This window comes from Urocitellus parryii, chromosome 8 (genome assembly GCF_045843805.1).
Source record: "Urocitellus parryii isolate mUroPar1 chromosome 8, mUroPar1.hap1, whole genome shotgun sequence".
NCBI classification, from domain to species: domain Eukaryota; kingdom Metazoa; phylum Chordata; class Mammalia; order Rodentia; family Sciuridae; genus Urocitellus; species Urocitellus parryii.
Window position 1 is genome coordinate 55535721 of NC_135538.1, and position 24123 is coordinate 55559843.

The 24123-nt window shown below is 33.8% G+C and overlaps 1 protein-coding gene across 3 annotated transcripts in view; it reads left to right on the top strand.

Moving 5' to 3' along the window:
* The window catches only part of Atg5 (autophagy related 5), a 127880-nt gene that overhangs the window by 16191 nt on the left and 87566 nt on the right, over positions 1 to 24123 (top strand). For 2 of the 3 annotated variants that reach the window (XM_026389663.2, XM_026389664.2), the window contains exons 3-4: positions 6605 to 6732; positions 19871 to 19949. In XM_026389663.2, the coding sequence (XP_026245448.1) occupies positions 6605 to 6732; positions 19871 to 19949 (207 nt within the window). Of the gene's footprint in view, positions 1 to 6604; positions 6733 to 19870; positions 19950 to 24123 lie in introns of those variants that run through there. The other variant, XM_026389665.1, reaches the window with a different exon arrangement.

Genomic DNA, 24123 nt, shown 5'->3' on the forward strand with positions numbered 1-24123 from the left:
TGCCTTTCTGCAGCACTAAGCCCTGATGAATTAAAATTTAAAAAGTTTAGAGTAAAAAGGGTTATTTTAAGTTTATCTTTGGGGGATATATACCCCTTCCCAATTCCCTCTTTTTGCTTTAATAAATACATTTTAATAGTTTGATGAGCTCTTTCAACTATACCTTGTCCCTGAGGATTGTATGAGATTCCTGTTATATGAGTAATGCCAAATGATGAGCAAAATTGTTTAAAAGAGGTAGAAGTATAGCCAGGGGCATTATCTGTTTTTAACTGTTTTGGAACGCCCACAGTGGCAAAATTTTGTAAGCAATGAGCTATAATATCTTTAGTTTTTTCTCCGGCATGAAGGGAGCCCATCAAAAATCCAGAAGAAGTATCAACTGTAACATGCCAATATTTTAATTTTCTAAATTCTGGCAAGTGTGTGACGTCCATCTGCCAAATATGGTTAGGTATCAGTCCTCTAGGATTGACTCCAAGATTAACTTGTGGTAAAAAGGTCACACAGTATTCTACTCCTTTGATACCTAGTTTTGTTAAACCCTCCTTCTATGGGGCAATTCCTTTTAAAATGTCCTGTTTGTTCACAATTGTAGCATGTTTTTGGCCTGGCATCTAAAGCCTGTTGTACTGCAGCTGCCAAGACTTGCCCTTGTTCATTAATGTCTCTACGTAATTTAATATATGTGTTTAAATCTTCATGTTTCCATGGTCTAATGACTTCTCTGCACCAATGATTTGCTTGCTCATAAGCCAGTTGTTTTATTAATGGCATTGCTTGTTCTGTATTCCCCAAAACTCTGGTAGCTGTTTGAATAAGCCTATCTACAAATTCAGCGTAAGGTTCATTAGCTCCTTGTATTACCCTAGATAATTGACCTTGTAAACCTCCATGTCCTTGTAAAGTCTTCCATGCCCTAACCGCCTCTGCAGCAATTTGTGCGTATACGCCAGGATCATATGCAATTTGTTGCTGCTGATCCTCATAAGGTCCCTTTCCTAACAACATATCTAGATTTCTCTGAGGATAACTGGCTGCTGCATTTCGCCTAGCCGTCTCCATGCAAAATTCCTCATTGGCAACCTTCCATAACAAATATTGTCCTCTATTTAGCACAGATTTACACATACTAGCCCAATCTGCTGGCGTCATGTCCAAGTTGGTAATGGATTCGACCATGTTTACAGTGAGGGTGCTTGAGGACCATAGGTTGTTACAGCCTCTTTTAGCTGCTTCACTGTTTTGAAATCTAGAGCACAGTGAATTCGTTGCCCTCCAGCCTGCTCAAATACAGGGCATGGTAATCTTTGAGGTCCTTTCTCAGGATCCCAATCTATCAACTACGGGGGTTGGGGGCCTCCCAGCATATGGAGGTGGCACTGTTGGTTGGACACTTACGCCCTCTGGTGATAGAAAGGTGTTAGTAGCAGTCTCCTGTTGTAACTTTTCCCCTGAAAGCTTTTTTTGCTCTAAACTTTCTTCCTCTGACTAGCTCTAGAGACTTTCTCTTTTACTTGAATCTTTTCCTCTGACTAACTTGAGAGACCTTCTCTTTTACTTGAATCTTTTCCTCTGTCTGACTAGCTTGAGAGATCTTCTCTTTTACTTGAATCTTTTCCTCAGTCTGACTAACTTGAGAGACCTTCTCTTTTACTTGAATCAACATGTCTTCTCCTTCCTCTACCATTGTCTGAACTGAAGGTTTTGGACTAAGCAAACAAGATACCAACGTCCACAATGGCAATGTGCCAACTGGCAGAGTCCCTGGGCTTTTCTTTTCTATTCTTTTTAAGTCTTCACCATGATGGTTTCATTGTGATATATTTAACAACTCCTCCTTAAAAAGCCATGGGCTACATTTTTGTATTTTATCAACGTATGCCCTGACTGCTCTTGATTTTACTGGGATGCCTCCTTCCTCTAACAATTTACTTAAAACTCTTTCGGTTTGTTTTTTACTAATTTCTGATCCCATATTTCTACTATAACTATAATACAACCCAACAAGATAATGCCAAACAAAACCGAAGCAGAATGAAACAAAAATGGAACAACAAAAAGTCATTATGACAGCCTTTCTATCCTCCTGAAATGTCCATCCGTCCTTTCTCCCTATCTGTTCCTCAGATGTGAGCTGTTTTTTTTCCCTCCCACCCATCTCCTGGGACAGGCAACTTAAAACAAAAGAAGAATCTTAAAATGGCTACCCATCCTCTCGCCCTGCCCTCAGGGGCGAGCAGTTTACCTTATCACTTACCCTTAGTCGTTCCCTGTTCCCCGTTCCCCGTGTGGCCCACCAAATGCCGAAGTCTGGCTGGGCACAATTCACGAGCCACTTATCAAGCAGAAAGGAACTTTATTATTAGAACACACACTCCACACCACAGAGCTCCTCAGGAAACCCCTCAGAGCCCAACTGCCACCACCGGCTTCCTACAAGCCTCTCAACCTCCCTCCCTCCTCCTGCTCTTGAGGCCGATTGGCTGGGTCACATGGGCGGAGCCAAAAAAAGTCCCCCAATAAGCAGCTCCGTGGTCTGAAAGGGCGGGGAAACAGCCCAATGAGCATCACCGCAGAGGAGCCAATCAGCTGGCAGCTGGAAGTTTGCTGGTCCCCCTTCAGCTGTGGCTCTCAACATACTTAGATATATTTAAGGAACCCCAAGTGTGTTTGAAACTGAACTCATCATCTTTATCCCTGGAGCACCCAGTCATCTGCCATGATTCCCTTCATATTTTGGCAAATAGTCTTATCATTCATCTAATTATTCTTACCAGAAACCTGGTGAGATTTCATGAAAGGATTCATCCTTTCATGGTTCTTCTCTGATATCCCTTATGTTTGGTCAGTAACTTAGTATCTTCCAAACTTATATGATTTTCTTCATCCTCACAGCTATAACTTAGTTCAAGCACCACTTAAAATGGGTGGATTGTGTAGCAGTGACCAGTTTCCCTTCTTTAGTCTTTGCTTCTTCATTTTCTAGGCTGCAGTTGGAGTGATCTTTTTAAAACATGGATCTTGTCTTATAAATTATTCATTGAAAGCTCTTAAAGGCTTTATATCATCTCTCAGATCCTTAGTATAGTTTACAAGGTTCTCCATAATCTGGCCTCTTTCTTCTAATATACTATTCTGTTCCAACTCTCTACATTTCTGTCATATTCAAGTTCTTAAACACTCGAATGTGCCCATCTTTGTTTCTGCATTCACTCCATGCCTTTTGTCTTGCAGTGTCCTTTATCTGCAAAGAGCAGAAGTATCTTCTACCCATATACACACTCATGCATCCATATCTACCTTTGTTTCATTCCTATTTGTCTTTTATTCTTGCCTTAAAATATGCTCCTTGTCAAGCTTCCTGAGTCCCTAAGTTGGGTTAAAGTCCTTTGCTATTTGCTGTCGTGACATTCTTTATTTCTTAATTGCATTCGCCTCTTGTAATTTTATATTTAGTATGTTTTCCTTTTTTAGCCTGTATACTCCAGAAGGACTTTCTGTCTCACTAGTGCCTTTTCTGTATTGCCTAGTATGATATTTATACACATTGGAGTAGAATAGAATTTTGGTATATTTTACTTCTGTTATTATCATAGATAAGTCTTAAGTTTGGTAACTGAAAATTGTTTAAATAGAATAGAACTTAATGTAATGGAGGCTGAGGCAGGATGATCACCAGTTCAAGGTTAGTCTTTTTTGAGACTCTTGTCTCAAAAAATTAAAAAACAACAACAAACCAGCAGAAGCTAGGGATGTAGCTTAATGGTAATGTGCCCCTGGATTTGATTCCTCTGCCCCCCAAAATGTCTTGGCTACCCTTTCCAGATATATAAATATTCCATACAACTGTATAAAACAAGCATTTATTCCTTTTAAATTATATAGACAAAAATGAATTAGTGTTAAAGTCATTGAGTATTTTATACCAGTGCTAAGTGAGGAATAAGACATAGTACATTCCATGGTAGTTAATAATTTCCTCAGATGTGATTAATCCTTTTCAAATTAGAAGAACCTAAAAAACCATCGAAGATGTGCTAAGTGAAATAAACCACCAAAAAAAAAAAAAAAAAAAAAAAAGAAATACTGTATGATTCCACTTTTATGACGTACTTAGAGTAGTTACATTCAAAGAGAAATAAAGTAGAATCGTAGTAGTTACCAGGAACTGTGGGAAGGAGGATTGGGGAGTTATTGTTTAATGCTCAACTTCCTTTTGGAATAATGAAAAGCAAAGTTTTAGAGATGGATGTGATGATTGCACAATGTACTTTATGCTACTGAATTATTCACTTAAAAATTGTAGGATAATAAGTTTTATGGTAGATGTATTTTACCACATTAAGGAACTTGAAATAAGCAAATGAGACATCACCTAAGCAAAACAAGAGAGGATTTTTTTTTTCTTTTTTTAAGTTATTGTTGCTTGGGATCAAATCCAGGACCTTGAGCAAGCCAGGCAAGATCTCTACAACTGAGCTACACTCCTAGCCCAACTATGAGTCTGGAGATCCAAGGCAGGATGATGTAATTCCTTTTCTTTTTCTTTGCTTTTTTGTATGTAAATATTTTCTAGATAAATTGTATCTGTGTGTATAATAGGTAGTCATTCTTAAGAGTTCTTTCTTAGTGTTGCTATGGATATTTATGTTAGTTATAGATTATCCCCACAGGTCAATGTGGATCAGAAGATTGCAACTTTATTTTACTATGAGTTTTCCCCTAAAAATGGGTATTGTTTTTAATTATTAGTTTTGGTTCTTTGTTCTACTTGTCCTTTGGTAACTCTGATTCCTTTAGAAAATACTTATTGTAGGTACTAGTTAGTGCAGTGGAAATGCAACATTGAATAAAACAAACAAAAATCCCTTTCTTACTCTTTTTTCCTTATTGGAATACTTTGTGAATTCTTGAGCAACCTTGAACCTTAGGAATATAATATAACACTCAGCAAAGTCTCTTTAGTCATAATATGTCTTTCATCTTATCATCTTCAATGGGTTAATATTATTTTCTGTGGAATACATTATTACTAACGTTCTGGAATCTTATTAGACTAATTGAATATACTCCTTATTTTAAAATAAATCTAATTTACTGTGCTGTTTTGATTTTTCTTTTTGAGAGAGATTGCCACAACACATCTGTATGAATTCTGTCATTTCCAAAGACTCCAATGAATCTTGTCTGCTATTTATTTAATAGCATATTCTCTTGGCAAGTTATTTATGTAAAACAGAAGTGATAATACTCCTTTTAAAAAATATCTAGTGTTTTTCCTTATATATACTATTTTCTATTTTTTTCTTCACTGATCCATCATTCCAACCCCCATGCTGGTGATTGAACTCTGGGCCTCATGAATGCTAGAGAAGTGCTGTACCACCGAGCTACATCCCCAGACCATTGGTTATTTCTTTATAAAGGATGCATTTTGGTGAATCTGTAATACTATCCAACAGCACGTTTGTAGTATTCAATGCCTTCCATTCTGTACTAGAGCATACCAACTATCTCCTTCCTACATTACTGCACACTGTACCTCCTAGGACCACTGTCATGGTCTCCTACCTAATTAAAGCCTGTTATCTTGAGTTTCAAGGATTAAATGTCAATTGCTTCAATAGGAATATTTCTTTGTATATACTTGCCAACCCATTAGTTCTACTTTTTGTATTGATCAAAAGATATCACCTTGGTAGCCATTATGAAAGATGGGACACAGACTCCTAAAAGCATCTGAGTAACAACACAATTTTAGCAGCAAAAGAAGGCAGATTAGTAAAGCATGAAATAGTTAAGAGTGTCTATTGCAAAAGAGGAAAAGCATGTTTGTTTTTTTTTTTTTTTGCCATCCTCCCCCCCTTTTTTTTATATCTATTTGTGTTTTTTTTTTTTTTATAAAAATCATAACCAGTTTTCATGTTTTCTTCCTGGATCCTGTTCCTGGTGGAAAACAGATTTTCTTAAAACTATTCTATTTAAGGCTTTTTCCAACATTCTTTCTGAAATATTTTTTTCCAGTGCTGGGGATTAAACCCGGGGGTAATCTATCACTGTCCTACACCCTCAGCCCATTTTATTTTTTGAGACAGAGTCTTGCTAAGTTGCTCAGATTTGCCTTCAACTTTCAATCCTCCTGCTTCAGCTTCCTGAATAGCTGGGATGACAGGCTATTGTGAAGTCCTGGTTGATAAGTCAAAGCATACTTTAGGACTGAGTTGATTATCTTTTCAGAATTGTTTAATTAACTAAGGTAAATCATTTTAATTTTTAAGTCAAATTTGACAGAACTATTAAATATCCTAAATAGTATATCTAATTGCATTATATTTTTATGTGTCACAGAAAGATTGTAGATAGATTTGCATTCATAATTATAGGAATATATGTGATAAGCTATACTTAAAAGTAATGATGCCATAAAAAATAATCAAACATCTTAACCTAGCCTTTAATTTTCCATAAAAACCAGTAGGTTTTATGTGAGATATTCAAAATAATGGAAAGCATAGAATCTAGCTGTTTTTCCTTAATATTAAAAAACTATTGTTTTTAAATACGTATTAAGTAAATATGGTTTTACAAATTTTCATTTCAGTTGCTTTTGCCAAGAGTAAGTTATTTGACGTTGGTAACTGACAAGGTGAAAAAGCACTTTCAGAAGGTTATGAGACAAGAAGACATTAGTGAGATATGGTTTGAATATGAAGGCACACCCCTGAAATGGTGAGTGAATTTTTCTGCGTTATTAAGCATTAAGTATATGGTAACTTTAAGAAGGTATATTGCCCTGAAATGGTTGTAAAAAATAGTTCTCTAAAGAAAGAAGTACTATCCTAGATCATAAGTGATCATAAGTGAAGTTTAAACCATTGTTATAAGACTATTGTGTTAAATATTTCTGCCTTTTGTTTGGATGCATGGATGACTGGACAGTTTCATCTATGTTTAATATATTATTATATGTTAATATATTTGATTAAGGGTGGGTTTTTTTTAATATTTTTTAAAATTGTAGATGGACACAATATCTTTGTTTTATTTATTTATTTTTTATGTGGTGCTGAGGATGGAACCCAGTGCCTCACACATGCAAGGCAAGTATTCAACCACTGAGCTACAACCTCAACCCGGGTAGAGTTTTTTTGTTGTTGTTGTTTGGGGTTGTTTTGCAGACATAAAATTTCCCTATAAACAAATCATCTCTCTGAAATAATTCAATTTTGTTTTTGTCTCCAAAATCTTTATAACGGTTTTTATATACATATGATTAGTTAAGTGACATTTTTCAAACTGACTGCCAAATTTAGGTGACATTGTACCGTAAGCACATCTTTGTGAGGCTTTGAAATGTATTTAGTTCCTTCTAATGTAAAAATAATTTTGATATTATGTCATTTTCATGAAAGGTATTGAAAATAAATTTTAAAATCGGGCTTATCTGTGTGCTCCTAATTTTTTTGTACTTTTATCAGGGGTTTTCTTCATGTTACTTTCAAAACTATTAATGAGCTGGATGGGGTGATAAATTGCTGTTATCCCAGTGAGTGGGGAAGGTGAGGCAGGAGAATTGCAAGTTCAAGACCAGCAACTTAGTGAGATCTTGTCTCAAAATAAAAAATTAAAAAAACTGGAGATGTAGCTCAGTGGTAAAGTACCCCTGGGTTCAATCCCCAGTACGCCCTCAAAAAAAGAAAAAAAAAAGAAAAAGGCCTAGAGAAAAAAATGCCTAGAGAAATTACAGAAAAAAAAATTAAAAAATAGTTCACGGTATGCTGGGATATAGCTGTTTAAATGATGCTATTTGTTTGCAGTTGAATGAAAAAATTAAGACTAAGACACGATTTAAGTGGTATTTGAAAAATACAAATAGGTTAAAAATGGAGTTGGCTCCCAGTCTGGGAATGTTAAAATGTGTATTTGACAGAGACTTAAGAAAAATAAAAGGAAGGTAATTAGGTAGTAGTTTTGTTAAGTGCAGCTAATGTGAATCCAAGGACCACTGTTAGCAAGGTGTGAACTTTTGAAACTCACCTTGTACTGATGAAATCCTGAATTTGAAATTTTTGATTAATGGTTTAGAAACATGTAAGGTGGCATTTTGTTTTGAGTTGTGGGTCAAGTCTCACCTTTTTTAGATGTTATAAGAAAGAATGATAAAGTAGTCCTACAGCATTCTTTTTTTTTTTTTTAAGTAAAACAACACTGATTTTCATGATCATATACTAGACTCATGACTTCTTGAAACCTTGGGAAACATTAATTTAAAACTTGTGATTGCTGAGAAGTCATGCTAACTCTGGTAGCATATATAAAGCAGTGTTTTCTGTTTTGTTTCTTAGAAGAATTGGAGGTTTTGGAATGGGAAGGTAGATTGAAAGGAGTGTAATAGGAGCAATGGTCAGGAGAGTAACAGGGAAAGACAGGAGGAGGAAAGATTGGTATAACTAGAAATAGGATACATCTAGGTGCTTGACAGTTCTAACTATGTTTTAGTAGACATTTAAATTGTATTGCTTTATATGTATTATAAGATTATAAGAATTTGTGTAACCAACATCTTTTCAGTAAATTTTATCAGGATAGAGTTTCTCAAGAGGGTTGTTCTTTACACTTTGAAATGGATTTTTTTTTTCCCCTCCAGTATGGGGGATTGACAGTTTAATATATTTTTATATGTTAATATATTTGATTATGGGTAGGTTTTTTAAAAAAAATATGCTTAAGCCATGGGCGGTAGTGCACGTTTGTAATCCCAGCAGCTCAGGAGGTTGAGGCAAGAGGATTGTGAGTTCAGAGATGGCCTCAGCAAAAGCAAGGCACTAAGCAACTCAGACCCTGTCTCTAAATAAAATACAAAATAGGGCTAGGATGTGGTTCAGTGGTCGAGTGTCCCTGAGTTCAATCCCTAGTACCCAGAAAAAAAAAAAAAGTGTTTAACCTAAGCCACATCCCCACTTAAAAAAAAAAAATTCCATGCAGGGTCTTACTAAGTTGCTTAGGGTGTTGCTAAGTTGCTGAGCCTGGCTTTGAACTTATAATCCTCTTACCTCAGCCTCCCAAGTCTCTGAGATTACAGGTGTGTGCCATTGCATCCATTCTAAAATGGATAAGTCTTTGTTGTGGTGCTACCTTATACATTATAAGATGTTTAGCCATAGCTCTGGCCTCTTCCCACAAGAGATCGAGTGCCCCTGAGTTCAATCCCTGGTACCCAGAAAGTGTAGCCTGTACACTTCCCAGTCATGATAAAAAATGTTGCCAGATGTCCTAGGGCAGGAACAAAACTGCCCCTGATTGAGAAACTCTGGAAAATTTGGGGAACCTCAGTTTATCTAAAGTAAATTAATCAGTTTTTCCTAAGTCATCATTTTTCAGCTGGTGTTTTATTCTATCTTGTGTGGTTATTTTATATTCAATATTGTTTATTTCTTATAGACTTGTATTCTAGATAAGATATCAATAAATAATGTTTGGATCCATTTTTCCCTTTTACTGCAGAACAATGATTTTGGTTTAAATATATCATGTTCTTACTTTTTGCCTTCTGAAATCTTTTATTAAAGATTGAAATTGTTCCCTTTTAAAGAGCTTGTGTGAGAGTAATTGTATTTAAGTATTTTCATTTTAGCTTTTTGGGGTGTTAACTTTTTATTTTTGATTAAAAATAATTATGTCATGCTATAAATTCATTATTTAATATTTTATGGGTCTTTTCTTTTGGTATTTTTAAGTATTCCATATATATGAGAAGTGAATGACTTTTCTGAGCCAAGTCTTGATCTTTTCTGTTTTTGCTTCCAACAGTGGCAAATCCTCCTGTGTTAAATCTTCCTGAAAATGGTTTATCAATGTAAGAATCTGTGTGGTATTAAAGTAGCAGGTTTCTTAGAACAGAATGATACTGAGAATTTCATTCATTGTTTTACACTGAAGCTTTGTGAAACATGGACTTTTGAGACTAGGTGTATCTTAAGAGTAGAACAGAATTTATTTGAGTAGGGTGATAATGTCTTTCTTATACCCTATTGTTTGGAGTTTTAAATTGACTCAAGTAGGAAAGGTATGAGTGGAAATCAACCATCAGTTTAGATAATTCATAAAAAGGAGAAAGTGCATAAACTGATAATTGTTCTCCCTTTATCACTTTATCCCTGAAAGTGTCCCCTAATTTAATTACTTAATCCTGTCCTTTCATGTAAAGTGGCAGTTCTCAATTATAAGGGGGAAAATAAATCCTCCAAAAAAAAAAAAAACTAAAGTTCTAGAAAAATAATGATTTTTATTGTATTCAGATGGTAAGATTACACTTTCTCTTCCTATAGGTGGGCCAAAGTCAAGAGTGTTAGCAATATGATTTTTAAATACTTGGTTTTACAGATTATTTTGGAAATACTGTGTAAAGTTGAATTAGCATTAATCCATAATAGTGGAACAAAGTGTTCTTAAAGTAGATTTTGTTTTCATGCATTGTTTTGTGTCCTTACCTCACTTTCTTCCTAACTTGCTGAGAATTTTTGTTATGGATATATGTTGGATTTTTGTTAAACTTTCTGAGCCAGATGCAAGTTGAGTATCCTTTATCAGAAATGCTTGAGATCAGAAGTGTTTCAGATGATGAAATTTTTTGGATTTTGGATTTTGGAAAATTTGTATTTACATTTTGGATATTGGGGATGAGATCCAAGTCTAAACACAGAATTTCTTTTTGAAGTACACCACATATGGCCCGAGGGTGATTTTATGCACTTGTTTTTAGTGCACCTGCATTGTGTGTGTGTGTGTGTGTGTGTGTGTGTGTGTGTGTGTGTGTGTGTAGTTCTGGGTGTTCAAACCCAGGGTATCACGCATGTTAAGCCTGTGTTCTACCACTGTACTACATCCCCAGCCTCAGTGCACCTGCATTTTATTGTGATCCATCACTCCAGTTCAGGTGTGGTATTTTCCCTTAAGGGTGTCATGTTGATGCTCAAAAGTAGCAGATTAGAGCATTTATAATTTTCAGATTAGGAATGCTCAGCCTGAATTTCTTTAGCTTGTGTCTATTTATAGATTATATTCATGATTTTTGATGCTGGACCAGTACTGCATACCTTTAATAAATCCCACTTGATTGTGTTATGTAACTAATTTTATTCATCATTGGATTTTTGTTTGTTAATATTTTATTGAAGATTTTTGTACTTTAAATTTGTAGGAGAGATTATGGTTTTCTAATTTTGTACTGCCTGTCTATGACAGTGGATTGCATTACAATTCTTATTACACTTATAGACCACAAATTTTCATATCTCTGGTTATATACATAGTATATTCACACCAATTCATGTCTTCATACCTGTACTTTGGATAATAATGATTATCACATTCCACCAAATTAATAACCCCATGCCCCCCTCCCTTCTCCTCCAACCCCTCTGTCCTATCTAGAGTTCGTCTATTCCTCCCATGCTCCCTCTCCCTATCCCACTATGAATCAGCCTCCTTATATCAAAGAAAACATTTTGCATTTGTTTTTTTGGGATTGGCTAACTTCACTTAGCATTATCTTCTCTAACTCCATCCTTTTACTTGTAAATGCCATGATTTTATTCTCTTTTATTTCTGAGTTATATGCCATTGTGTATATATACCACAGTTTCTTTATCCATTCATCTATTGAAGGGCATCTAGGTTGGTCCCACAGTTTAACTATTGTGAATTGTGCTGCTATAAACATTGATGTGGCTGTGTCCCTGTAGTATGCTGTTTTTAAGTCCTTAGAGTATAGACCAAGGAGAGGGATAGCTGGGTCAAATGGTGGGTCCATTCCCAATTTTCCCAGAAATCTGCATACTGCTTTTCATATTGGCTGCACCAAATTGAAGTCCCACCAGCAGTGTATGAGTGTACTTTTTTCTCACCAACGCTTACTGTTGTGTTCTTATTTTGTATTAAGATAATACTGGACTTAAATGATTTGAGATGTGTTCTGTCCTGCAAATTTTGGAAAAGGCTGTAAAACGGCATTACTCCTTTTTAAGTGTTTCATAGAAATCTCTATGCTTTAATAACAGATTCAATTTCCTTGACATGTATAGTTCTATTGAGCTTGTCTGTTTCATCTTTTTTTTTTTAAGATTAGTTTGTTCTAAATTGAATTTTACAAATATAAACTTACTCACTGTAAAATATTTCTTTATTTTAATGAATGTAAGATCTGTAGTGACAGTTCAACTTTTCTCTCTCCTTCCTTCCTTCCTTCCTTCCTTCCTTCCTTCCTTCCTTCCTTCCTTCCTTTTCTTTGCACCAATGACGATTGAACTCAGGGCCTGAACACAATGCTAGGTACTCTACCACTGAGTGACATCCCCAGTACTCTTTTGTTTTGTTGCTGCTGTTGTTTTTATTTCCTGTTGAAATAAGGCCTCATTGAGTTGCCTCTGCTGGCCTTGAACTTGTGATCTTCCTGCATCAGCCTCCTAAGTAGCTGGGATTACATATATGAGCCATTGTGCAGACTTCCACTTTTTTTCATTCTTGATATTGGTAATTTGTGCCTCCTGCCTTTCTTTTTTATCAGCTTTACTCGTGGCTTATTAATTTTGTTTATTTACTTTGAGAACCAACCTTTTATTTTGTTGATTTTTTAAATTTTTAATTTCATTGATTTCTGTTATTTGTAATTTTCTTCCTTTTGCTTTCTTTGGGATTATTTGTGCTTATTTCCCTTATTCTGTAGTTTCTTTCACTTGTTTTTGCATTGCTGGATAGGAACCTAGAGCTCCATGAATGTAGGAACTTAGGTAATTAATTTGGGAGGGTGTACCAGGGATTGAACTCCGAGACACTCAACCACTGAGCCATATCCCCAGTCCTTTCTTGTATGTGAGTTGCCTAGTGCCTTGCTTTTGCTGAGGCTGGCTTTGAACTCACAATCTTTCTGTCTCAACTTTCTGAGCCACCAGGATTACAGTGTGTGCCACTGCACCTGGCTTGCTTTATATATATGTGTGTGTGTGTGTGTGTGTGTAAAACTGGGGCTCCGGTAAGTAAAATTACTTTCTCAAATAAGCAAATTTGACCCATTTTTCAAGAATCTCAGTTCAGGCTTCTTTTCACCTGCTGTTGCTCTTATTTTTAAAAAAAAAATCCCCATTCTATCTGTTCTCTCTAATTGATTGTGTTAATTTGTTCTAATTATATTAGAAAAATGCTTAAAAAGTGTTAATACTCATGAATACTTAGGAAATATGTTGTTGATTTGTAGAGTTCTTCTAAGGAGACTTCATCTGATTAGAGCTTTATCTTCTTTAGGGGTTGTTTTGTTTTGTTTTTCCTTCCAGTGTTGGGTATAGAACCCAGGATCTCATGCATTCTAGGGAAGCACTCTATTACTGGGTAACATCCATAGTCCCCCAGTCCTTTCACTTTAAAACAATTACATGGGGGGTAGAAAGTGTTGATGTAACTAAAAATCTCTTCTTGAAGACTGAGTTGGTAAGTCAGCAGAGGGTGCTGTAACATTATATTTTTAAGGGGTGAAGTTTCTTGTTGCCACAATTTATAATTCGTATTTGTTCGTTTCATATAACAATTATTTTAAGAGAACAATTATTGGATTTTTTGAAAGAATATTTCGTTAGTAAACCTTGATGGTTTAGGGCTTACACCTTCAAGTACAAAATTTAGGAAAAAGTTTCTCTTTTTGCTATTAAAAAAATATCTTTAAATGGGAAATTTTATTTTGTGTAAACTAACTTATTTTTAGTATGGATTGTAAAAGTGAGAAGTTGAAACTATTTTTTGAATGGCAAAATAAAGGAAATAGTTGATATTGATTTTAAACATATACATAGTAGAGTGAGTATTTAGTATTAGAACGGTGATTTCAAGAATAAATTTTAACAAAATGCTCTAGTGAAAACAGAATTTTTCTCTGGAAAGTGTAGTAACTTCAGGATTTTGATCACAAATATTCTGGACTTTTCTGTTATTTCCAATCTTTTCAGTTATTTATTTTTTGCTTTGCATTTTGTCTTTATCTGTTCCAGTCAATTTTGTAAGATTGTGAATTTCTGGAAATTTATAAATTATTGCATTAACTAGATCTTTGAAGTGTGGCTTCCATGGCCTTTTGGTATGCTCTTGGTTATTTTTGTACTTCTTAATACATGAAATATTGAAATTTAGTGCTATTCTAAATATGGTTATATTCATTGACACTTATAGAGTAAGACAATTTGCTTGTAATCATTAAATTTTTGAAGTTTGCAATTGTAGTTATACCCCTTTTTATTCAATGAAAAGTAATTATGTTTCCAGTGATTCACATGTAGCATTTTTTCAATAGAATACATTCATTTCAGTGAAATAGACCCAGGAGGTGGTTCTCTATTATAGGGATGATCCATTCAGTGCTGAAGACTGGTTTTCCATTAGGAAAAGCAATTGAGTTGTCCTAAGTGAGCCACTTGTGAGAGGAGTCCTTTTTCTGCCTTGCTATCTGAATGAACTCCTATCCATTATATATAATGAGCATATTTGTTATTACTACGTTGTGTGCTAATCTATATGTGTGTATGTATATATGTGTCAATTGTGAAGCAAAGAAACATCAACATATATTTATTTTGAGAATTAAGTTTGGGAAAGACCAGAGAAGAATAAAGAGGGCTGGGGATGTGACAGCGCTCACCTGGCATGTGCAGGGTGCTGGGTTCGATCCTCAGCACCACATAAAATAAAGATGTTTAGTCCACTGAAAACTGAAAAATAAATACTAAAAAATCCCCCCCCCCCCCCGTCCTCTCTCTTAAAAAAAAAAAAAAAGAAGAAGTATAAAGAGAAAGAGGCCACATGTGGTGGTGTATGCCTCCAGCTACTTGGGATGCTGTTACAGGAGTATCCGAGTTGAGGACAGCCTGGGCAACTTAGCCTCTGTCTCAAAGTAAAAAGGGCTTGGGATGTGGCTCAGTGGTAGAGCATTGTCCATCATGGGTAAACCTCTGAATTCAGTCCCCATTGCAAGGGAAAAAGGAGAGAGGGGGAAGAGGCAGTGTGAAAATAGTTAACACTATATATTCAATGCAGTCATTTTCTATAGGGCAATAGTTTGAGCTGTTAGCTAGTATGTTTTCTTTTGGGATGTAATACAAGTTCAAATCCTTCCATTTCTTTTTCTGTTAAATTTAGGTTAGATGTCAAGAGCAACAACATAACAGCCAAATGGCTATATTATGATTTACTTACAGTTATGGCTTATGTGGTTTCTGTGTTGTGGATTAGGAGCCTTTAGACGAATTCTATAGAATATCTGTTTAAAGAAGTTGTGCAAATTAGAATTTTTGAAATCCTTGATGCAAATCAGATTATAGTATTGGAGAAATTCAGTAATTTTGATTTTTTTGCCAGATTTTTTTCTTTTATGATTTTTCCTGAATATTAATAGATCCATCAGAAACAAAGAATCTGGAAATCAGTTAATTCAGATAGTATTTTTAGAGATAAGGTCCTTCCATCAAAACCATTCTTAGATAAATATTGAATTGAACCACATGTGAATAATAATTTGATGATACATAAGTAGATGGTTCTTTTATTCTTAAGTTTTTCTGGTTCAATTTTATTTTAAGAATTACTACAGGATAACTTACTTATATTATTTAGAATGTTTTTAAGTTAATTTATATGTATTTCACCATAATACTTAACATTTCTATCATAATCCTGAGCGTAATAGGAAAATCATCATTACCTCCTGGGACCAGTGATCGTTTAAAGAAACATTTACCTAAGTCATTTTAAAATATAATTTAGAGGAACTGGGATTATGGCTCAGTGGTAGAGCACTTACTAGCATATGTGAGGCACTGGGTTCAATCCTCAGTACCACATAAAAATAAATAAGTAAAATAAAGGTATTGTGTCCATCTATAACTAAAAATGTTAAAAAATAATTGAGAGTAGTTAGAATAAAAGAATAGTATATAACAAGTCTTAGCAATTTTGCCGTGCATTTATATTCAGCAACTTTGGATTTTTAAATATTTTTCCTGGTTTTGAAAGTAACTGAAATGGCAGTGTCTTCTGAATGGAACTCAGTGCAACAAGTTTGCTCATTAGTTGTCAGACATTCAAATAAGATCCTAAAAAGTTCTAGCTTATCATTACTTCCTATTCTTATACTTAACAGCAATACTTGAAGACATTTTTTTGTTGTTGTTGTGCTGGGGGGTGTAACTAAGGACTTTGTGCATGTTAGGCAAACGTTCTGTACATCCTCAGCCCTAGACATTTTAAAAATTTTTGGCAGCTCATAATTTTTTTTTAAGATATTTTCTTTTTCGTATTATTAATGCCAGTTAGAATAATCAGTCCTTTATTTTTTTCGTATCTATATCAGCATATTCCATCAGTTATCTTTGAATACAAATCTACTGTTAGCACTTACCCCCATCAAGTCAAACAGATTGTGCAAATGGCATAAAAGATGAAAGAATTTATTATTACACATCCTTTTAGTTAAATGGAGTTGTTAGGTTTTTGTCTGAAATATTTTTGTGATGAATTACTAAGTTGATAAGAATACCATATGTTCCTTCTGATTTAGAAATGTGTAGTTTTGAGTTCTGCAGAATTTATCCTAGGATATCATCATCTAACAATTCATATGAAATGTCTCTTAGATGACCTATTTTCCTATATCATTAAAAGTCCAGAGTACTCCTGTTTCTTTGCTTTCATCTTCTGATTTGTGCATTAATTGTGAAATATCTTTCCTTGACAAGTTTCTTTGCTTTACTATTGTAAGTGGAAAATGAGAAAGCTTAAGTATTCATTTTTTTTTTTTTTTTTTTTTTTGTCAATGATAGCTAAAAGCAGACTCCAAAGATGGGGTCTGCATTCTTATTTTATGCTTTCTTGAAAGATGATGCAATATTTTAGGCAATGGAGTTAGAAAATGGAGGAAGGGTTCATTATTATATCTTTCTCCCAAGCATCCCATTCTTTCAAATTCTTATTATTTTAGTCTTTTAAAATATAGTTGGATATAATTGTTGAATGATAATAAAATAATTTCTAGGATGTGAAATAGCAAAATGTTATAAGAGATCACTAAATTCTATAATATATCTTGGATTTATAAAAGCACCCAGTGAATAGATATAGTGTTTACTAGATGGAATGAGTTGTTATTTTTTTTAAACAAGGTGTTTTTGTGGTACTGGGGATTGAAGTCACTGCTTCAGCATATGTTAGATAAGCTCTTGCTACATCCCCATCTTTTTTTTGGAGGGGGGGTGGTTTACTGAGGAATGAATTTAGGGGCATTCAACCACTGAGTCACATCCCCAATCCTATTTTGTATTTTATTTAGAGACAGGGTCTCACTGAGTTGAGTTGTGCTTTGCTTTTTGCTGAGGCTGGCTTTGAACTCATGATCCTCCTGTCTAGGCCTCCCTAGCCACTGGGATTACAGGTGTGTGCCACTACGCCTGGCAGCTACATCCCGATCTTTAAGTGAGTTTTTTCTCGTCTTTTGAAGTCCTTTAAGAGGAATAGAATAGCAGTAAGAAGGGATAAAATATCAATCATTAAAATTTTTAGAACTACATGAAAAGGAAACTCATAACTTAAAATTGGGTCCATTGAATCTTAACTGAGTTAAAGATTCTGTGGATCTTTATTGATTTATATATTTATCAGCCTCATATTGTCCACTATGTTTGATATTCTGTGAATTTACAGTGTTCTTTTAAAATATCAAGAGTAAAAAATATAATTACAAATCATAAGTTTAACTTATATTTTCTCCTAAATATTTATTTTAAAAAGATTTGATTTTTATGACATAACTTGCTTTTAAGTCATGGTTAATTTTAGAATTTGCTTACAATTACTTTTGGAAATGGCAGGGAACAGGTGAAACAACATTGGATTTCTACTCAGTTTATGACATCTCAGGTGTACTTTATCTTATAGACCATCTATGTAATTTACTTACAGGTATTTCTGTATTAATTCTATTTGTAGCACTATTGAAAATTGGGTAAGAAGAATACATCACTTTTGAAATTTTAAGTCTTTATTATGAATGTCAAGTAAATTTTATTAAGTGCCCATATTCATATTTTTTCTTTTTTTAACAGATTTTTTTTCCATCCATCTATCTGCTTATTTATTTATTTGTTGTTGATGGACATTTATCTATCTATCTATTTATTTATTTATGGTGCTGAGTGCTAAGAATAGAACCCAGTGCCTCACATATGCTAGGCAAGCGCTCTATCACTGAGCTACAACTCCAGCCCCACATTCATTCTTAACTCTTTGCAGCTACCTGAGACATGTTTAAAAAAAAAAAAAAGGATTGAATACTTACTTACAAAGGGTCTATTTTGTAAACATGCAGTGCATTATTTAAAGCTTGTTTTTTTTTTCTTCCAATTTTTAAGTTTTTGGTACTATTAGGGATGAAACCCAGGGCTTGATGTATGCTGGCCAGTTGCTTTACCACTGAGCTACTTCCCTAACCTTTGTACAATTTTAATAGTTCAAAGGGAATAATCAGAATTTGATAGACTCTATAACTTGTCTGTAGTGCAGTATTTTTGGTATTTTGATTTTATTTTTTGGCAGATACAACATTTTTGCTGGTTTCAGTTTTCTTCAGTATATTTCTGATTGTCAAGGATTAGTGTTAGATGGTAACTTTTGGATAAATAGCGGTTTTAAGGTTTAAAAGGTATAACAGAAGTCTAAAACTACCACATTTTTTCCTAATAAATCATTCATTCTAAATTTATTCTATGTAAATATATGATCTCTAGTAACTGATGATTGTTTCATAATTATATAGAAGTAAGCAAACATAAATGACACTAGCTTTTTTGGGAGAGTGGTGGGGCAGTGCTAGGGATAGATCCTAGTCCTTGTCTTAGCACTATACCACTGAGATGCCTATAATATTTGAATGTTGATCATTTACTCATTTAGGAGGAGATTACATATATTTTCAGATTTTTAGCTCATAAATCTAGAAGTAACATATCATCAGTACTTTATAGAAATAAAACCAGGAAGGTATATAGTTATCTTTTTGCCTTTGTTGGGAGTATAATTTAATTCTGATTTACTAATTAAGTTACCTCAGTTTATGCTGATGACTTAAAAAAAATTTTGTCCTGAAATCTGCCAGGTTTGTAGTATTCACATTTGTCTATTGCAAAGTAATTTGTTTCACTGAATGAGGTTTATATGTTAGGAAACATTCTCTTATTTAGGAAGTCAAAACTTTAGTTTTAAGAAAATGTTAAAATTAGGCTTAAGAAGAATATTCCATGCTTTGGGAAAATGTTGACATTATCGTGAGAAAAATAGGGTATAGTGTATTTTGTAAAGAATTCTGAATCTATATTTAGATGCAAATGCTTAGGTAAAAGCCTGGAAATTTTGTGTGCTATACTGTTAATTGGAATAACCATTGAATAAGTGGTTTGCATGCTTCTTAGGTGCTTGTATGGGTTCTTAGAGTTTTCTAAAATTTTAAGTTGTTGTAAAACTTTAAAAAATATTTCAACTTGCCCATTATGTACACTGGAATAACAATTTGTTATTACCCTACAGTAACACACAGTGCACACGGTTGGTAAAGAATACCTTCCTGTAATCCTATCATGTACATTGAGTTTTATGGGGAAAATTACTTGATGCCTGGAAAGTATATTGGCCTGCGGCTGTAACTATAAATGTTACCTTCTTGTGATTGGTCAAAAGCCCATGATATTTGGTGGTAAAAATAAGTTCTGTAAATTTATTTTGAAGTTGTAGTTAACCACTTTACATATTTATTCTCTCTTAAAATATACTCTTTCATTTTTAGGCATTATCCAATTGGTTTGCTATTTGATCTTCTTGCATCAAGTTCAGCTCTTCCTTGGAACATCACAGTACATTTTAAGGTATAGTTTAAATAGCATTTCCCATTTGTCCCACTTGCAATACTTAATAAATAGAGTAGTTTTTTTTTTAAGTGAAGTTATTTATTGTTTTTCTCATGACACCCTTAGTTGCTAAGCTTCCATTAGTGTTTGCTGTAAAATATTTTTCAATTTCTTCCTAACTTTTGGCTGATCCACTTAAAGTTTTAATGATAAGTAGCCCCCCCTTTTTAAATTAGAGTTAAATCTACTATTTTGAAAATTTATAATAGTTTTTGAAAATTTATGTTTTATTTTAAAAATCAAATAGAATAAAATTCCTGAGCGTAGATGTGCACAAGGCTAGAGAGGAGGACAGCCCAATGCTTTTGAGTAGTTCTAAGACTAATGTGATTGAATGAGGAGAAGAGTTAGATGAAAGTCCAAAGATTTGATGTATCTCTCTTTTGAGAAATGTTCATTCCTGTAGTATTTAAGACCAGGATAAATTTAGTATGATATGCTTTAGTGTCACTGTATTACAGACATATTCCACTATTCTTCTGCTCTACCCTCCAGTTCATTTGCAAACACTGTTGAAGAATTGAAAATACTTTTAATTACTCATGGACAGTAATTCTCAAATGCAGTGGGTTTGAGAAAGTCACTTAGGTATCTGATTTGCTTTCTTGAAGGGGTACCAATTCAAAGTCAATGCCCATCCATTCTTCCTATGATGCTTTTCCTTCCCGTTTTATTGTAATGAGTATGGGTCACTAGAGCTTCTTATTTCTTTGTGTATGTACACTAATGTGCATTGCACAGTACTATGTTATTATAGCTCACGGTTGCCATAAAACCTTACGGTTAGTTGGAGCATGTGATTCTAATATATGTGAATTTTAGTTTCCATGATATATTGAGAGCAAGAACTACATGTACATACAGCAATTTACATTTAGAGTAGTGTGAAAATAAAACTTCTTCAAATATATTAAGGCTAGAGGTTATGTATTAACAAGTCTTTCCTGTTAGTGCTGGAAAATAAGAGTACAGTATTTAGATTGTTTACTTTTGTGTGAGTATATGTTTGGGTATGAGAGAGAGAGAGAGAGAGAGAGAGAGATAGATGTATCCTAAAAAACTTTGAAATGTAAGTTAAAATACGTTGTAGCTATCTGTTAATTAATTCTTTTGGTAAATATTGAGATTCTTCTCTGAGCCAGCCAGTCTCTGTTCTAGGAGCTTGGGATACAAAGAATGGTGGAATGACATTCAAAAACTCAAGCATTTTAGGGTACTTAGTGGTACTACATAAGTTATTGGTTGAATGAGTCAGTGGATTATAATGATAGGAAAAGAAAGATTAAGGCGTGTTTGCATTGGTATAGTGCAGTGAGTCTAGAAGCAATGTGAGAACCCCTGGGGTTGGGGGCATGTTCCCTGAAATCCTTTCAGGAGATCCATTAGGTAAAATCTATGCCCATGATAATATTGAAAATTATTTGCCCTTTCTACATTTGCACTGATCTGCAAAAACAGTGGTGGTTAAAACTGCTGGGGACCTAAGCATAAAGCCAAGCAGTGTACCAAGTTACTAGTGGTCATTCTGTTCTTCAGGACTATCTACTTAAAGTAAAAAGAATACTTTAAAGTGTTTTTTTGTTTTGTTTTTGTTTTTTCCGGGGGGAGAGGGGGTGGTCCTGGGAATTGAATCCAGAGTGTTGCACATCCTAGACAGATATTCTACCACTGAGCTATTAGGTGCAATTCAAAATTATTACTTATTATTAATCTTGATTCTTAAGTACATGCGTTTTTAATACCTTGTGTGATGAAATGGGTAGTATACATAAAGCACTTTTTTGAGAAGACAAATATGGTTGTCTTAGAGAAAAGCATGTGTCCCCTACATGATTTGATTTCCAGTTGAACTAGCCATATTTTTCTTAGGTTATCTGACACACTTTGGGTGCCAGTGATTAAAAAAACTTCAAAGTGAAAACTACAATTTTAGAAAACACGAATCTGCCACTATGAGTGTGACAGCCTCTTTCTGGAAGAATTTTCTAATGAGACTGATAGTAGTTTTAACATACAGTTTGTAAAAAAAAAAAAAAAAAAAGAAAAAAGAAAAAAAAATTCATGGAGTGAAATGTGTCAACATTTGGAGATCTACATAACTCAGTGAATAAACATTTTCCAGATGAGCAATATACAATGTTACAAAATTATGCCTTGTGTAAAATGACCCATTCAAACTGCAAGGTTAGAATAAAGAATTTTAATGTATAAATGGTCACTGGTATGGTTTTAGATTACACATCAGTATTATAATCAACTGCACTTTTGGAATTAGGTATAGTATTGAAGAATACTCAGATTTGAAAAGGATACCAAAATATAATTTTTTACCAATTATATGTCTTTATGAGCCTGGATTTTCTTTATAAATTTCAACAAAGTGACATATTGCAAAATATTGAATATAGAAGCCAATGAGATAGTTCATCTGTCTTCTATTAAGACATTAAAGATATTTGTAAAAAATGTACAATAATACCACTCATCTCCCCAGTTTTTTGTTTGTTTTGTTTTTTCATTCTGGAAAACAATTATTTTTAATGAAGATAATATTTTTTTCACTAACATGATGGATTAATTTTGGTTATTTTAAACGAGTTAATATTTTTAAATATCTCTAGAATCATGTAAATATGATAATAATGTAATCTTCATTAAAAACAAGCTCTCTTTTGGCCAGTTTTCTTCCAAATAGGAAGGTTTATTAGAGAAATCAAATTGAAGACTCTTTAAACTACTAAGAAAATTACATAGGATGGTTTAAGTTTGCTGACACCACAGCTTTCAGCTACTTGAGCCTTTCTTTCAGCTATGTGAGTCTTTCTGATCCTAGTCAGTGTTGGAGGAAAATTATTGCCCCGATTCCCGCCCCACTCAAATACTGTGTACTGAGTTCCTTTATGCATTATATTATGATCTAGCTTACCCCAAAGATTGTCTATAGGTATTTAATCAATACCTTGTACTAATTTTGTAGGCCTCCTACTTTGTACTATCCTGGCACTTTTAGCTGATTATAATGAAATTTAAAGGATTAATTTGCAGGTAGGAAATCAATGCTTTTAGTGAGAAAACTGTTTTTTCCCCCTTTTTTAAGTTTCTAGAAGATAGTTTACTTTCTTTCAACATATTGTGTTTATTAACAATTTATATTAGTTAGTGGTTAGTGTTCCAGCATTTATTTCATCTTTTATGATGTAGTCTTGAATGTGCTAAGTGATATTTGTATTTAAATCAGACTTGTTAGAGTTTTATTTAACAGTTGATTTCAAATTTCAAAAATCTTGATTAGATTTTGTGTAGTACTAAATCCTACAAGAGACCCCAGTGCCTCTGATATGATCAATCAGATAGACTGATTCTTGAAAAACAAACAAAAGCCTGCCGAAAACCTTGCAACCCTGTGTTTTCTATTTTTTAAGCCAACTTTGATGCTTGTGATTTGAATAGATTTATAGTATTTATCATGAATATGTTTTATTGTCTATAGTAATGTTTTGGGAACTTTAACAAGCTTTCAAATTATTTCTGTATCAAAGTGCAGATTGTGATTCTGTAGGTTTAGGGTGGATACAGAGGTGCTGTATTTCTAACAAGCTAATAGGTAATGTGATATTATTGGTCTACCAGACTACATGTTAAGTAACAAGAGTTTAGAGAATACTGCAGATATAAAAGTGAATAATAATTGTCTACAGAACCAAAGGGTTTTACAGATGAGTCAGAATGTGTTTTTATAAGAATTTGTGAATTCTGAGAAAAATACTACATGATTATTAAATGTTAAGTGCTTTAAAATGTGCATATTTGGTTATTTACCGTGATTTCTTTCACTGTTTTCCAAAATAGGAGTGAAAATTATACTTCTTCAATCTTTTCTAATTTTAATGATTTTTTAAAAAAAATTTCTGAACTCACTTAGCCTACTAAGAAAATTTTCTCATTTCTGTCTTCTCGGTTTTTTATAGAAACATTCAGACCTGTATTAGAAAAGTTAGAGTAGTTCAGTTAACAACCATACACTTGTTAACATTTTGCCATTTTTGCTTTGCTTTACTTCTCTGTCTCCACCCCCTCCCCCCCCCTTTGATTTTTCCTCCCTTAGTCCTATAGGCATGCTGCTTGTAAATCT